The 14,656-nt window shown below is 38.1% G+C and overlaps 2 protein-coding genes across 2 annotated transcripts; both read right to left on the reverse strand.

Moving 5' to 3' along the window:
- Positions 1-740: 740 nt before the first annotated feature.
- LOC117296916 (dentin sialophosphoprotein-like) lies at positions 741-3,288 on the reverse strand. Its single transcript, XM_033780023.1, has 3 exons — positions 3,172-3,288; positions 1,894-2,198; positions 741-1,518 (listed from the first exon to the last, which is right to left on the reverse strand). The coding sequence occupies exons 2-3, from the start codon at positions 1,922-1,924 to the stop codon at positions 899-901; spliced, it is 651 nt and encodes a 216-aa protein (XP_033635914.1). The 5' UTR covers positions 1,925-2,198; positions 3,172-3,288; the 3' UTR covers positions 741-898.
- On the reverse strand, positions 3,180-11,397 carry LOC117296677 (PH-interacting protein-like). Its single transcript, XM_033779706.1, has 8 exons — positions 11,370-11,397; positions 10,357-10,607; positions 9,901-10,001; positions 7,431-7,569; positions 6,714-6,866; positions 5,693-5,845; positions 4,902-5,017; positions 3,180-3,495 (listed from the first exon to the last, which is right to left on the reverse strand). Exons 4-8 carry the CDS (start codon positions 7,545-7,547, stop codon positions 3,180-3,182), a joined length of 855 nt encoding a protein of 284 aa, XP_033635597.1. The 5' UTR covers positions 7,548-7,569; positions 9,901-10,001; positions 10,357-10,607; positions 11,370-11,397.
- Positions 11,398-14,656: the final 3,259 nt, after the last annotated feature.

A 14,656-nucleotide genomic window follows, 5' to 3' on the forward strand; every position in this document is an offset into this window, starting at 1 on the left:
GTAAGATCATACCCACTGACATTTCCAGCAACTTCAATGTCCAACAATTCCTAACTATCAAAATGAAATGGAAAACTGCTTCGTAGAAAAATCACAGACTCCAGAAGAATTTTATGAAAAAAAAAAAAAACACTTTTATGGAATGAAACTTAGAAAAGTAAAATGAAAATATGTCAGCACCAAAAGGGAACCAACGGTAAACGTGGAGTGAAACCCGGCATTGAATTGTGTGGAAAAGTACTCAAGTAGAAACGTTATCTCAGTATCTGATAAATGGTTTGCATTTGCCAAATCAGTGCAAAACACTTCATCACCAAAAATAGCCTTTTTAAGGACGCATATTTGAAATTGAACCAACCTGAATAATGACCTACAATCCCGACCAAAATGTTGCTCTACCTCCGCGGTCACGTTGGGACAGAAACCCAATCTAGGTAGTGCCCCCGATGGGACTCCAACAAGGGTCCTTGAGGTGGAAGGGGAGGAAAGATACCACTAAGCCAAACCGTCCCACTTGAATATTGGATCTCAGTTTTTGTTTCAACATGAGATATCAACATCATTTGCAAGCCTGGTACTTCAAGGAGGTACCAAATGTGATGGCCTCCATGCCCCCTGGTCATTGCCTTGGTGCCCTTGAAATGCTCCAGTAGAAATTAACATATTCCTCACGGGGTGCCCTTTAACAAGGAGAAAATGCCTTGGTGCCCTTCAACTGCTTCAGTAGAAATTTACAATTTCCTCAAAGGGCGCCCTTTACCAAGGTGAAAATGCCTTGGTGCCCTTTCAAAAGCGAAGCATACAGGCCTGCATTTGAGTGAGGGCGGGAAGGAGTGAGAAGTGACGCAGAGGGTGACGGTTATTATCAAAGCGTTCTGTTTTGGTGTGGATTGAAGATCTATTCTCCCATAATGCTTAATCTCGCTCGTTGAGTCAACCGTCGCACTCTCCCTCGACTGGACACCGTCTTCGCGACATCCTCCTCCGCATCGTCTGAGACCTCCTCGCTGTCGTACGACTGATTCTCGCTCTCCTCGTCCAGGTCCCTATAAATCACAGTCTGCTTTCCCTGATTACGAGTCTTAGGCTTGCGGCTCGAGCTCGTCACCGCGACAGTCTCCGTTTCAGAATCACTGGAGTTGAAGCGTCCTCTCGTTCTCGTGTTTACTCGGTTAGATCTTCGACTTATCGCCTCCGGACTTGTTGTACTCCTCCTGTTCTTCCGCTTTGATGTGGACCTCGCTCTTGATCGGTCAGACCGCGTTCGATGGTTACGCGCATCGTCTGACATGTTATTGTCCGTGTCACTATCCCTCGACTTCTCATCGGAGCTATTGTCTGAGGTTGAGACGTCTTCGGTGGCTGAGAACGAATCGTTGCTCGAGTCGGAGTTCTTCTCGCTGCCATTTTCGCTGTCCGAACCCTCTTCCTCCTCATTTTCATCTTCTTCGTTGTCGCTTACTACTGGTTGATTTCTTTTGGAGTACCGCTTCATGTGACCGTTGCTCCAGTTAGAACCTGCGGAGTCAAATTCACATTTACAGTTTTCAAATCAACTCAATCAACATTAATACATATTGGTGAAAAAGAGGAGGATAATTATTTAAATCGAAGCAGTCAAGGGCTGGACAAGAAAAAGATACAATAAAAATTAAATGAAAAATAATACAATGTAATGGATAAAAAACATAGGTTTAATTTCCCTTTGATAACCATTTACCTGAATTCCTTATTGAAGACTAAGAGAAGAACACTAAGCCCAATCTTATTAATTTTGTTCATATACACCAATGCATGTTAGCACTGTATACTCAGTACTTTCCCGAACTCTGTGAAAACAAATCACAGGCATGTTAGTCAATCTTCCCAAACAAATAATTAACTTTCCCTTACCAGAATTTCTTGTAGCAACGTTTCTTCTCATCCCGTTTCGTTTTGGTCTTAATGGTTTAATTTCTTCTTCTTCTTCTTCTTCATTTTCTTCATCATCTTCATCATCTTCATCTTTCTTTTCTTGCTCCACGTCTGTTTCCTTCCCCTCATCCTCCTCATTTTCTTCTTCCTCCTCCTCCTCCTCTTCTTCACTGTTCTCGTCTTGGTCTTCACTTTCTTCTCCCGAATCATCTTTCCTCGTGTTGCTGGATTTCGTCTGCCTCTTCACTCTTTCTGCAACGCTTTTTGTAAATGTCGTTGATTTCCTGAAATGAATTTAAACGATGGGTTTGTGAATGAGACATTCTTGGCGACATCAATGAACTGCCGAGTGTTTATTTCTGCTTTTAACAATGCACCCTGGGATTCGCAAAATTTATCCAATTACTTGTTTTATTATACCTGAAGTTGTCACTCAACAATGTCAACATTTGATCATTATTATATTTTATGATTTTTGGGGTTGAACAAAGAATTTACTTGAGTGGGATTAAAACCAACGACCTACGGATTAACATGCCGGCGCTCTACCAACTGAGCTGTCTAGCCCTATGTTGGCGGTGTCCCTATTTTGTCAATATCTTTGTTCAGGGGTGCCATTATATTTTATGTTAAAGTTGTTACACAATTGGGGTTGAACAAAGACAAATCTACAAAAGACAGACTTGGGCCTTTGACCTGAGCCATCTTGGTTTTATTTCTTAAGTAAGTTTTCAACACCGTGAGGTATTATTATTAAATCGAAAAAGACAAGTCAAATCTGGTCCTGAGTTTACTGGCCCATCGCTAATAACACTGGCCTCAGACCAGTGGTTAAGTGTCAATATCAAGCATAGGGATCTTGTACAACTTGTCCCTCCTTAAAGGCACTGGACAGTATTGGTAATTACTCAAAATAACTGTTAGCATAAAACCTTACTTGGTAACGAGTAATGGGGAGAGGTTGATAATATAAAACATTGTGAGAAACGGCTCCCTCTGAAGTGAAGCAGTATCGAGAAAGAAGTAATTTTCCACGAATTTGATTTCGAGGCCTCAGAATTAGATTTTGAGGTCTCGAAATCAAGCATCTGAAAGCACACAAATTTTTGTGACAAGGGTGTTTTTTTCTTCCGTTATTATCTCGCAACTTCGACGACCAATTGAGCTCAAATTTTCACAGGTTTATTTTATGCATATGTTGAGATACAGCAAGTGAGAAGACTGGTCTTCCAGTGTCTTTACCTCTCTTATACTGACCTGAGTTTTTACTCTTGGACGGAATGTTCTTGGCACTTAGTCTGGTACTGGTTGGACTTTCTTTGGCATTTAACTGTCTTAGTACTAGGTCTGGCGACGCTGGCTGAGTTCTCTATGGATGGCCCCGCCCTAGATGACCCCGCCCTGGATGACCCTGCCCTGGATGGCCCCGCCCTGGATGGCCCCACCCTGGATGGCCCCGCACGAGTAGGGATCTCTGTCTCCTCGTCTTCTTCGCTGTGAGATGACGAGGCTTTGCTGTTAGAGGACGAGGCTTGGGTGGATGGGCGACGTGATTTCCTGCGCGATTTCAAGCTTTTATTTCTGTAATTTTCAAAAGGAACTCGTTAAAAATTGGATATTTGGTCCTCGGAAAAAAGTAGGAATATTTATTATAAAGTGCAAGGGCTAACATCCATGCATACATGGTGTTGGCTTTAATTGAATTTTTCAGGCTATCTAATGATAAGTTTTTACAATTTTCCCAAGGGCAAAACAAAATTTGGAAAAATGTCATGCCTGTCGCTATTTGACCTCCACTCAAACTTAAAAATAAATTCTTATTAGAACTATTCAATAACATTTGGAAATATTAATTGAGGTAAGATATTCATAACTTAAAATAAAAATTGAAAATTGTAGAAACATTTCAAGCCAGCAATGCGCTAGATCAGTGTTAACCTAACTTTCTTGGCAAGTATGTCAAAACTAGTTTTATTTAAATTTTGGAATAAGCAAAGAAGAATTTACTAGAGCGGGACTTCAATGTGCGACCTCCCGATTAACGTGCTGGCCCTCTACCAACCAAGCTATCTAGACCTAATGTTTGCGGTCTACATACATAGGGAGACCGCCAACACAGCTATTTAGACCTAATGTAATTTTTGACTCAAGAAATAACTGAGAACCCTGTTTGCCATGCTTTGGAAATCTTTGTTCAACCCAAAATATAACATTTTTACCCAATTAGTTTTGGACTAGTTTTTTACAAAAAGTAATAAAGAAATAAAATCAATTATTACACAAACTAGAAAACAGCAAGCAATATAAAATAGATGAGTCCTGAATGTGTGCACATAAAAACAATCTGAAAGCTTCCAGTACAACAGATGTATAACTGGAAAGGAAATGTACATAATAGTAAAAAGTCATGGATATTAATTTTTTTGAAAACTGAAAAACAATTAAAAGCATAATCATTGCCAGTATCAAGACACACATAAAAGACTTGTTAAGACACAAAAACAATCAATAGTATACAAACATATAGAATCAAGCAATGAAAACACCCAAATGAAAAGCTTAAATATTTATCAATAAATGATGAAAACAGTGCAAACCCAGAGTGACTGGCATGCCAATGGATAAAACGTCTAATCATTTAAACATAATGCTACTTCTGTTATTATTGTAGAAGATCAAGACAAAAGTGCAGATTCAAAACAAAGGAATACAAGTTTACGACAACAGCAAACAATTGCAGCATGCATCAATTTATGAGAGGACAAGTGCAAACCAATATAACAATCTAGTTCACTTGTCTTCATTGTAGAGAACTTATTAAAACCATCGCTGCTTATGCTGGCTTTTTGTCAGAGAACAACTGTACAGGGAAAACACAATAGCGTGATTGACTAGAAAGCTAGCATGCCCTGCGCTGTGTAGCTGTGGGGGCGCACCCATATTGTGTCCAAACCTAAGTAAAAGCCTTTATGTTTTTTAGGGTTTACCTCTTGAGTCTTGAACGGACTTGCTTCTCATACTTTAGAGCTGATTTGTAGTCGCTTAGAATAGGTCTGAATTGCTCCTCGAAGAGTGCTGATAAACGTAACGTCATGGAATAGATCTGAAATGGTTAGAAAGAATGAAAAGGTAAGGTCACTTATTAAAGATTTTCTAAACTTATTTAGCGGTAATAATTTTAAAACATTTTGCATGGTGAAGATACAATCAAGTAAGGTTTGCGGAAACACCATGTAGGGCTATGGTGGTTCTGAGATAACCAATAATGGTATAACAACTGAGACATTTCTATCAGTATGCTCCATCAACATGCTTGAATCGCCTTCTTCTGAAGATGATCGGAGCATACTGATCAAAAGTTAAGATGTTTAATCATTGATTTTTCTCAGAACTACCACAGCTCATACGAGAGTGGTAACATTAATATAACATTATTTATTTTGGTTTTTACCCATATACACCGATGTGTGTAAGCACTGTATATACTCAGTACTTTCTTGAGCTCTGTGAAAAAAAAACACAGGCATATTACTCGGGTGGGATTCAAACCCACGACCATTGCAATTCTAGAGCAGTGTCATTCTAACTAGACCACCGAGATTGCCCGATAGCTAGAGGCAGTTCCAATCATATGTTTCAGCAGGTACTGCTGCTTATCTACGTGGTGTGTGTGATTGATTGTTAATAAGTACGCCCATTTTGAGCCTTATGCTGCATACTCCTCAGGAGTTCAATTTATTAAGTAGCATGTCAAAACAGCTTTAGGGGAAACATTTACCTTAGATTTTTTGTTTGGGGTGTAGCTTTTTGAGTTGGTGAAGACGAGGCGTACGTCTTTACAGAATTCCATGGGGTCTTGGTAGATCATTCCTTCAAGTTGCTCTCGGACTGTGTTCAAGTCCATAGGGGTGTCTATGATGGTGCGATAATCCTACAAGGAATAAGATTACAAAGAGAGACCCATAATTGTTTGGTTTCTACTTTAAAGGCAGTGGACACTATTGGTAATTACTCAAAATAATTTTTAGCATAAAACCTTACTTGGTAACGAGTAACGGGGAGAGGTTGACAGTATAAAACATTGTGAGAGACAGCTCCCTCTGAAGTGACATAGTTGTCGAGAAAGAAGTAATTTTCCACGATATTGATTTATTTTATTCACGTTATATCGCGGACAATATATCGCGATATTCGATATAATCGCGATTAATTAAATTTGACATTATCCGTCTTCAAACTCCCAGTGAAAGTTGTAGAAGAGACAGTCAAAGCATAAGAGAGGTGTTCTAATGATCTATTCTTCTGGTTTTACTCCAAACCTATGGGATGCAAGATGTTTCAGCTAGGAAATACATCGCGATATTGCGATACTTAATCCATATCGCGATATATCGATTTTTCGATTAAAACCAAATCGATCCGATTTCGAAATCGTTTCCAAATTAGTATCGCGATATTCGATAAAATCGTGGTACCGCTCAAGCTTACATATTACTCGGTTGGGATCTCAACCCATAACCTTTGTAATTCTAGAGCTGATGTGTTTACTACTAGACCACGTGTACCATCGAGATTGTACAATCTGAATCCATTCAGCCTGCAACTGCTGCATAATGCAGATCACACTAAAGATAAAGAATACAACCTGGGAAACAGCAGTGATCCCCCTTTTTTTAGTGGATGCATCTTTTAATTCAAATAATATCAATTGATCAATGGAAACCACAAGGGAACTGACATGGTAAAAAGGTAAATAAAATAAAATAATAAACAATAAAATAAAAATAATAATTACTTACCGGATAAAGCATTTCATCGACTGAGTAACGGAAGGGCTCAGAGTCTTGACAATTCCACAGCATTTGAGTAAGTTCTTTACATTGATTGATCCAAGCTTTGGTGTCGTAGCTAGCGAGGCTTCGAATCCGCTTAGCAGGAGGTGAACCAAACTCCTATAGAAAGTAGAATGATATAGTTAAAGACAGTTGACACTATTGGTAATTGTCCACTGCCTTTAAAGCATCGGAATTCAAAATACACACTGTATGGGTAAAAAAAAAAATTAATATTCTTTTATCCCCGATGCAAATTTAATATCTATTATATCATTGCGGTAAACATAGGATTTGACCTGCCTGTAGCTACCAGGCATTCTCGGTAGTCTACTTGGTAAGACACTGCTCTAGAATTGCAAGGGTCGTGGGTTTGAATCCCACATGAGTAAATATGCCTGTGATATTTTTTCACAGGATTCGGGAAACTACTGAGTATACAGTGCTAACACACATTGGTGTATGGGTAAAAAACCAAAATTCAGATAATAGTCTGAATTTTTTCATCCCTGACACCACAGTCATCAATCCTTGTCATTTGATTGGTGGAACACGTGTCACATGTCATAATTTATGATGCCATGTACTTACTGCTATGATGTGCGACACTCAAGATTTAATATAGGAGTCCTGTATGGATAAATATAGGATACATGATTTTGTTTCATTCCAACCAAAACTTACCGCTGTCCGCTTTCTACTCGTTGCCGGTCGGTCTTCATCCTCACTTGAGGAGGTATCTTCAATCTTGACTAGTTCGTCTGCGTCCATCGCCCCCGTCTGTTTTTTGTAGACGACCATTGCATCCGTGCACTTTGAATTCCTGGTAAGGAAAAAAAAATCAAAGTTTAATTCCTAAGAGCAATGTATCCTATTAAAGAAAGATGGCGAATAACACAGTTTTCACAAAAACTTTTGTCTTCATCCAAGACCTAAAAAGACAAAAATTGCAAATCAAATTTAAACAAATGACAAAATCCAGGTACATGAAACACTCTTTTCTTTGAGACAATTTTCACCTTGTAATCCACTACACAGTTCTATGTAAGGGAATTGATGGTGCTATGTAAGAGATGAGGTCACATACTTCAAAACGTAGCTCCACATACCTTGCAGGAACAAAATACTGAGCGCTTTGATGCGTCCCTAAGAACGTGATAAAGCGCTACATAAGAACCTATTATTATTATTATTATTATAAGAGTTACTTCAACATAGATCTGTTCAAAAGTTCACTTAAATCATATCTTATAAGCCTAATAATCTCTATCATTATTATTGTAAGTAAACAACGAGCCACAACTCAGTGTGACTGGTACTCTGATTAAGTAATCCGTGAATACTTTATCAATACACAGAGGCGGTTACCAATGTGACACCAGGAAAGACTTCTGGCTCCACAAGATAGCGCCCTCAATGTCTGTAGCTCAACTGCAGTAGACTTGCCATCTGTCCTTTCTTCGTAAATGAACAGATAGAAAATTTGTGCTGATTGGTGTTAGTCAAGATCCTATGGGACTTTAACATTCAGACCGATCATGTTATACAACATAGGCGTCCGGATGTTGTGCTGTTAGATAAGACGAAGAAGATGTGTCATCTCATTGACATAGCGGTGCCAGGTGATATAAGGGTAGCTTCGAAGGAGATGGAAAAGATCGAGAAGTACCAGGACCTGGCCAGGGAACTTCGTAAGATTTGGCAGGTAAAGGTAAAAGTAGTCCCCGTGGTGGTTGGAGCACTTGGCACCATTCCCAAAGCACTGGGGAAACATCTAGATGAAATAGGGACAAATGTGAGGGTAGATCTATTACAGAAGGCAGCGCTTTTGGGAACAGCGAGGATCCTGAGAAAGACCCTTGAGATCTTAGGCTACGGGACGTAGCCCGGCTCGAGGAGTTACCGGCACAAAGGAAAATGAGATCTTTCTTTTGCATGCTGTGATAAAATGAAATAATAATAATAATAATAATAATAATAATAATAATAATAATAATAATAATAATAATAATAATAATAATAATAATAATAATAATAATAATAATAATAATAATAATAATAATAACAATAATAATAATAATAATAATAATAATAATAATAATAATAATAATAATAATAATAATAATAATAATAATAATAATAATAATAATAATAATAATAATAATAATAATAACCCGTTTTTATACATGCTATATAGCACTTTTCACACCCGGAGGGCGTCCCAAAGCGCTTCACATTATAACCCCTGGTCACTGGGCCTTAACTCACTCCTTAAACCATCTCAGCTCCCTGGTGGGGAGTATGCAGCCTGTGCAACAATGCGCTACTAGGCTTAATCAATCACAAGAACCATCTCTGCCCTAACAGGTACCCATTTACACCTGGGTGGAGAGAAGTAATTATAGTGAAGTGTCTGGCTCAGGGACCAGGGTTAACATTTATCATGTTTATTGTTTTCCTTGTATCTTACAAAATTGGTTTTAATTGAGTTAAATGGACCATTCCAAAACCTAAAGCCATGTCGAACTGAACTCTTTTGGTATAATGATGTTCTTTGGTGGGAAACATCAATTAGTGTTTTGGGTTTATTTAATAATTCCCAATGCAAAATTAACATCTATTAATGGGAAGGTACACGTTTGGTTAATACTCAAAACAAGTATTAACTTAAAAACTGACTTGACAATGAGCATTGAGGAGCTGTTGATAGTATAAAACATTGTGGGAAACGCCTCCCTCTAAAGTAACGTAGATTTTGAGAAAGAGGTAATTTCTCACTAAAATAATAAAATACTTCTTAGCTAGAAAAGAAGTCTTTTATTCCTATCTGAAACTGAAGCACACAAATTCGTCCAACAAGGGTGTTTTTTCTTTCATCATTTTCTCGCAACTTTGATGACCGATTGAGCCAAAATTTTCACAGGTTTGTTATTTTATGCTTATGATGGGATACACCATGTGAGAACACTGGTCTTTGACAATTACCAAATGTGTACCTTCCCTATAAACCATTGTGTTATACATGTACCCGTCATTAAAATAGAGGATTCAAACTTCCTGAATTCAGTGCACTTGTATTGGCTCAGGCCCACGACATGCCACAGAGCTTGGTAATCATTGAGTATATCTGAAAGAAAATCTGATGTCAACTTACTTAGCTTGGAGAACCAGTGCAAAGAGACCTGCTGCTAGTGGGGCTGCACTGGATGTCCCGATGAAATTATCAATGCAACCATCACGGATGTCCGTTGTGATCTGTGATGGACGAAATCAAAACAAGAGAATGGTAATCAAAACTATTCACCAATGCAACACCATAGTATTGTTAAAATTCCAAGAGAACGGTAGTCGAGCACATGCTGGAATACTTAACTGATCCAATATGACCATTCCCACTGTCTCAACTTTTCAGACACTCCCTTTAATAATTGTTGAATGCAAGCCCACTACATGTCTTCACTTAAATCCAATACTTCAATATTAGTCGTCCCTCTCACACCTACATGTAATTCTTGGGGGATAAATCTTTCCTTTTTCTGTATTTAGTTTCATGCGCAAGTCTTCTTTTATTTATTATTAATACCAAGAAGCAAATGCATCGTCTACTTACCACCAGATATTGAGGTTTACTGTAATCCCCTTTGGCCTTGATGTCACTGATTCCTCCAGACAGCTAGCTAGAATGACGGCCATCGTTGAGGCGCACTTCTCCATGAAGTAAACCGACTCCCCCATGTCATTAATGGAACCAACTGAGATGGTGTGGATGCTACCGACGTAGCCGTCCGCTCCGCAGTCGTCTCCGTTATTACCGCCGTTACCCGAGGCCCAGGTGTAGATGGAGCCCTTGCCACCACGACCCTAAACAGCGCATTGGGGTCTGTCTTTGACGGAATGCGCTCTACAAGAGTGATTTATTATTATTATTAAACAAGAATAATAATAATATGTATTACTTAAAAACTATTTCATGTCACATAGACATCAATAAGCATTGTACAATAAAAATGTATCAGTTATTAAGAAATACAGATTGATTATTAACAACAAAAATATCAATAACTAATTGATAACAAAGTGATTCTAAAAAAAGGTGGGTTAAATTTCAAGGTTAACATCAATTCCAGGGTATTAGCAGACCAAATAGCTATTGGCAGCCCACTCCACAAGCAGAGGGGCAAATATTTTAAACGAGCGATTGCCATACTGTTTTGTTTTGCCAAGTTGTTGCTGTACATATACAAAACCAGAGGATTTCGAGTGCAGAGTGCAGTAGTTGATCTGTAGCCAAGTAGCTCACAAAGATAACCTGGGCCCAATTTGATGGCTCTGCTTAATTACCGCCGAATTCTGCGCTTAACACCGTGATTCCCCGCTTACGTGCAAGCGCTGAATATCTGCGCTAGCATTGTAAGCGTAGAATGCCTAATAACGTGAAGTACGCACGCGCAGAAGTTCAAATTCGCCGCTAACCCGTGAAATACGCTTGCCTTAAGCACAGAATTCCTGCTTTTGTAAGCGCCGATTCTGTGCTTACGGTAAGCAGAGCCATGAAATTGGGCCCTGGTACCCTCATAATTGTACAATAAGGGAGCACTGTAACCTCAACTGGTTCCCATTTACCTTTGTGATTCCCTCAACCAGCGCTTCAGTTTGAATAATGATAATTGAAGGCTTCCCTTAAAATATTACTTGCTGAGAAGCTGTCGTTCTAGAGAAATGAAATACAAACAATTGTCGCGAAAATATGTTTTACATGCTAAAATAGTTTTTGTGACTTGTTATAATATTCATTTCTCAAAAACTAGTCAGAAGCCATTCAGCCTGTAGCTCTATTAAAGCTAGAGATCACACCCAAGTATACGTCGATAACATGGGGAGGGACAGGAGAGGGGTCACCTTTTAGGGTATGCCACTTCTGGGGCAGTTTTACGGCATGCAAAAAAAACTTGGCAGGATAAGGGGTTAACATGCAAAAGCATATGGCTCATTTTTTGTCAGCTGGTCAACAAACTTTTAAAAACAATTTAATAATGTAGCTAAATTATATATTGATTATCTGGTTTGAATATTCATGAGGGTTGTTAATCAATATATTTACATGACTTATTCTAAACTGATCTTTTAACATGCATGCAATACAACAGACAACAAAAAAAGAAAAAAGTTTTCAGGTTTCTGTTAGACAACTTTTAGAGATAAAAAACACAAGTTTTTCTTGCATTTTAAATGCTCAAACAGTTTGAAATTTGGTAGAAACTGTGCAACTCTTTTAGAGATGAAAAGCACAAGTTTTTCTTGCGCCAAAATGCTCAAAAAGCATAACAAACTTGGTTGAAACTGTTAGACAACTTTTGAGATGAAAAAACTAGTATTTTTTAGTTTTTGTGCGAAAAGACACATGCTGGTTTTTCATGTGTCACAAAAAGATGTCGTCGAACAACTCTTTGTAGTTTAAGCAGCAAATGTTTCCTTTAATTAAGGTTACTAAATTTTGTGACCTTTTTGGTCGTAGTTTGCTCACATTGTACCTTCCCTTGCACTTACCATCCACATATACCAGAAGTGTTTCAGACTTTTATCACACCATCTTGTTGAGCAAAGCAACTTGTTTTGGTAACAAAAATTATACTATAAATGATGCTTTAACTTGGCATGTATTCTTTGCTCATCTGTGTACAAACAGGTATTGGTGAAAAGTAAGGATACTTGCGATATCACCGAGTGGTAAAAATCTCTTTTTTTGAGTATGTGCGGTTCTGATGGAACCGATTGACTCAACATATCGGACAGTATGTTGTGTCCATTGGAGGGACAATGGTGATGCCTCGTAACTGAAACAACTGACTGATTGATATTAAACTGTCAAGTCATTGCTCGAGTGAACTGATTTGGCATTGTTTCATTATCAGTGCATAGATTGAACACTGTAACGATCTGCTTCAAATCTGTATTGAAGTTGCGTTGCCCTTAAGAAAATTACTTTGTTATTTTTTTGGGTATGATATTGAACTTTCTGTTCAATGCTCAGGTGATCTGATGTGGCAATATTTCATCATCTGTGTACAAACAGATTACACTGTTTAATTGTGCGTTGTATTTGAAACAACTTGGTCTCAAAAAGGTTGATTTTATCAACAGCGAGAGCAGTTTTTACATGCCATGGGCAATTCTGCTCTGTCTATCACATTTGTGATTAGAAACAGCTAATAATTTTGATTTGCCACAGATGTAAGTATTGATAGCAATATCGCTGTAACAGCACAGGCAACATTTCAATGCTATCGCATATTGTTCATGTTTCCTTCATGGCAGATCAACCAACAAGTATTAAAATGGCTGACTGTTTTCTAGCCACGGTTTGTTTACATGAATAAAGAAAAAAATTCAATAGTAAAAAACAAGATGGCGTTTGCGTGATAAAAGTCCAGTGCTGCAACAAGATTGAAATAGAAAGCAGATGCTTCCCAACACATAACAGGCAACAAAATAAACACAACAATAGAATTCTTTTTTAATAAATTATCAACACTATGTACACTGGCACATCATATTCCTTATAGGCCTATATAAAGGTATACACACCCCCATTGGTTCCGCAGTGATTGTCTAACTAGAAAGTTAACTATGAATGAGATACTCTGCATATTTTAAAGTCAAGGTTCCAGACTTATCTTTCTTTCTGTTTTGCATAAACAGTTTTCATACGCATTGTTTTGTGACAATTACCAAAGGTATATAGTGAATTGGAAGTGTGCGTACCTTCAATTTATAAAACTCAATTATTTAGGATAGCGTCAGTGTCATCATTGATTTTGCTCAATGACAGGAAGGAAGAATATTGCAGTCAATGGAGCTATTGCAGTAAAATTGTATCAATCTGCTTTGTCTTGTAACATCTTTATAATTCTTCAAACAGACATTCAGAGGGATGCATCTTTTGAAGAATGCATTTACTCCTTAGAGTAGAGAGTTCGATAGCAGGACTTCATCATGGCGTCTTGTATTGTAAGCAATTGGCTAAGCACAATGTCCTAGTTGAGGCTTGTTTTGGGCAAGGGTGGTCCGGTCCTGTAATGCACTATGACCTCAGGTCCTTCACTCAGCACAGCTGTAGTGTGTTCTATCTGTGCACATTTATTTTTGTTAGTGCTTTGGACTTGAGTTTTAGACTGATGTGGTACTCTGCATCCAATGGACGCACTAACTGTTGCTCCCTGCTTGAGATTTAGGAACAACTGTTTCAAGTTTGGTTCCATACTTTTTAGCTGATATGCTCTTGTGGTTCATGCGCTGGTGACAGTATAAATGCACAACACTTGGAATTCATTCACAACTGCAGCGTGCTTTTGGAATCCTTATGACCCAGAGTGTCTGAAAAGTAATTGAGTTATTGCTATACCAGACCGCATCTTTACATACTCATCAGAATCAAGTAATTATAGGTAATCAGCCTACATATGATGTGCCAGTGTACATTTCTATACCAAACATTAACATTGCTTTACATACTATTCAATATTCAATCATGCAAACCATTATTCATATTTTGATAAAAGCATCAATCTTAAAATCCCTACACATTTCTTAATACTTTGATTTTCATATAAAGCCAAAGCACAGCATCCTTACTTTGAAATCGAGAGCCCTTTGTACTACACTTCACCAATATCGAGTTTAACAACTGACTGGGTCAGATATTCTTAATTCATGTCTGCATTCCTGAGTAAGTGTTTTGTAAATGCATTGAAACTATTAAGACCATACTAATTGTATGCAAGGACAATTTTCTAAAAACTTTGTTGCAAAAATCAGACAGCATGAATAAACATGTACCTGAATGATTTGTTTTTAATCCTTCATGCGTCGTTGAAGGGTTATTCCTACCCTTGAATTTCAAACAAGCAGAT

The sequence above is a fragment of the Asterias rubens genome, chromosome 11 (genome assembly GCF_902459465.1).
Source record: "Asterias rubens chromosome 11, eAstRub1.3, whole genome shotgun sequence".
Taxonomy (NCBI): domain Eukaryota; kingdom Metazoa; phylum Echinodermata; class Asteroidea; order Forcipulatida; family Asteriidae; genus Asterias; species Asterias rubens.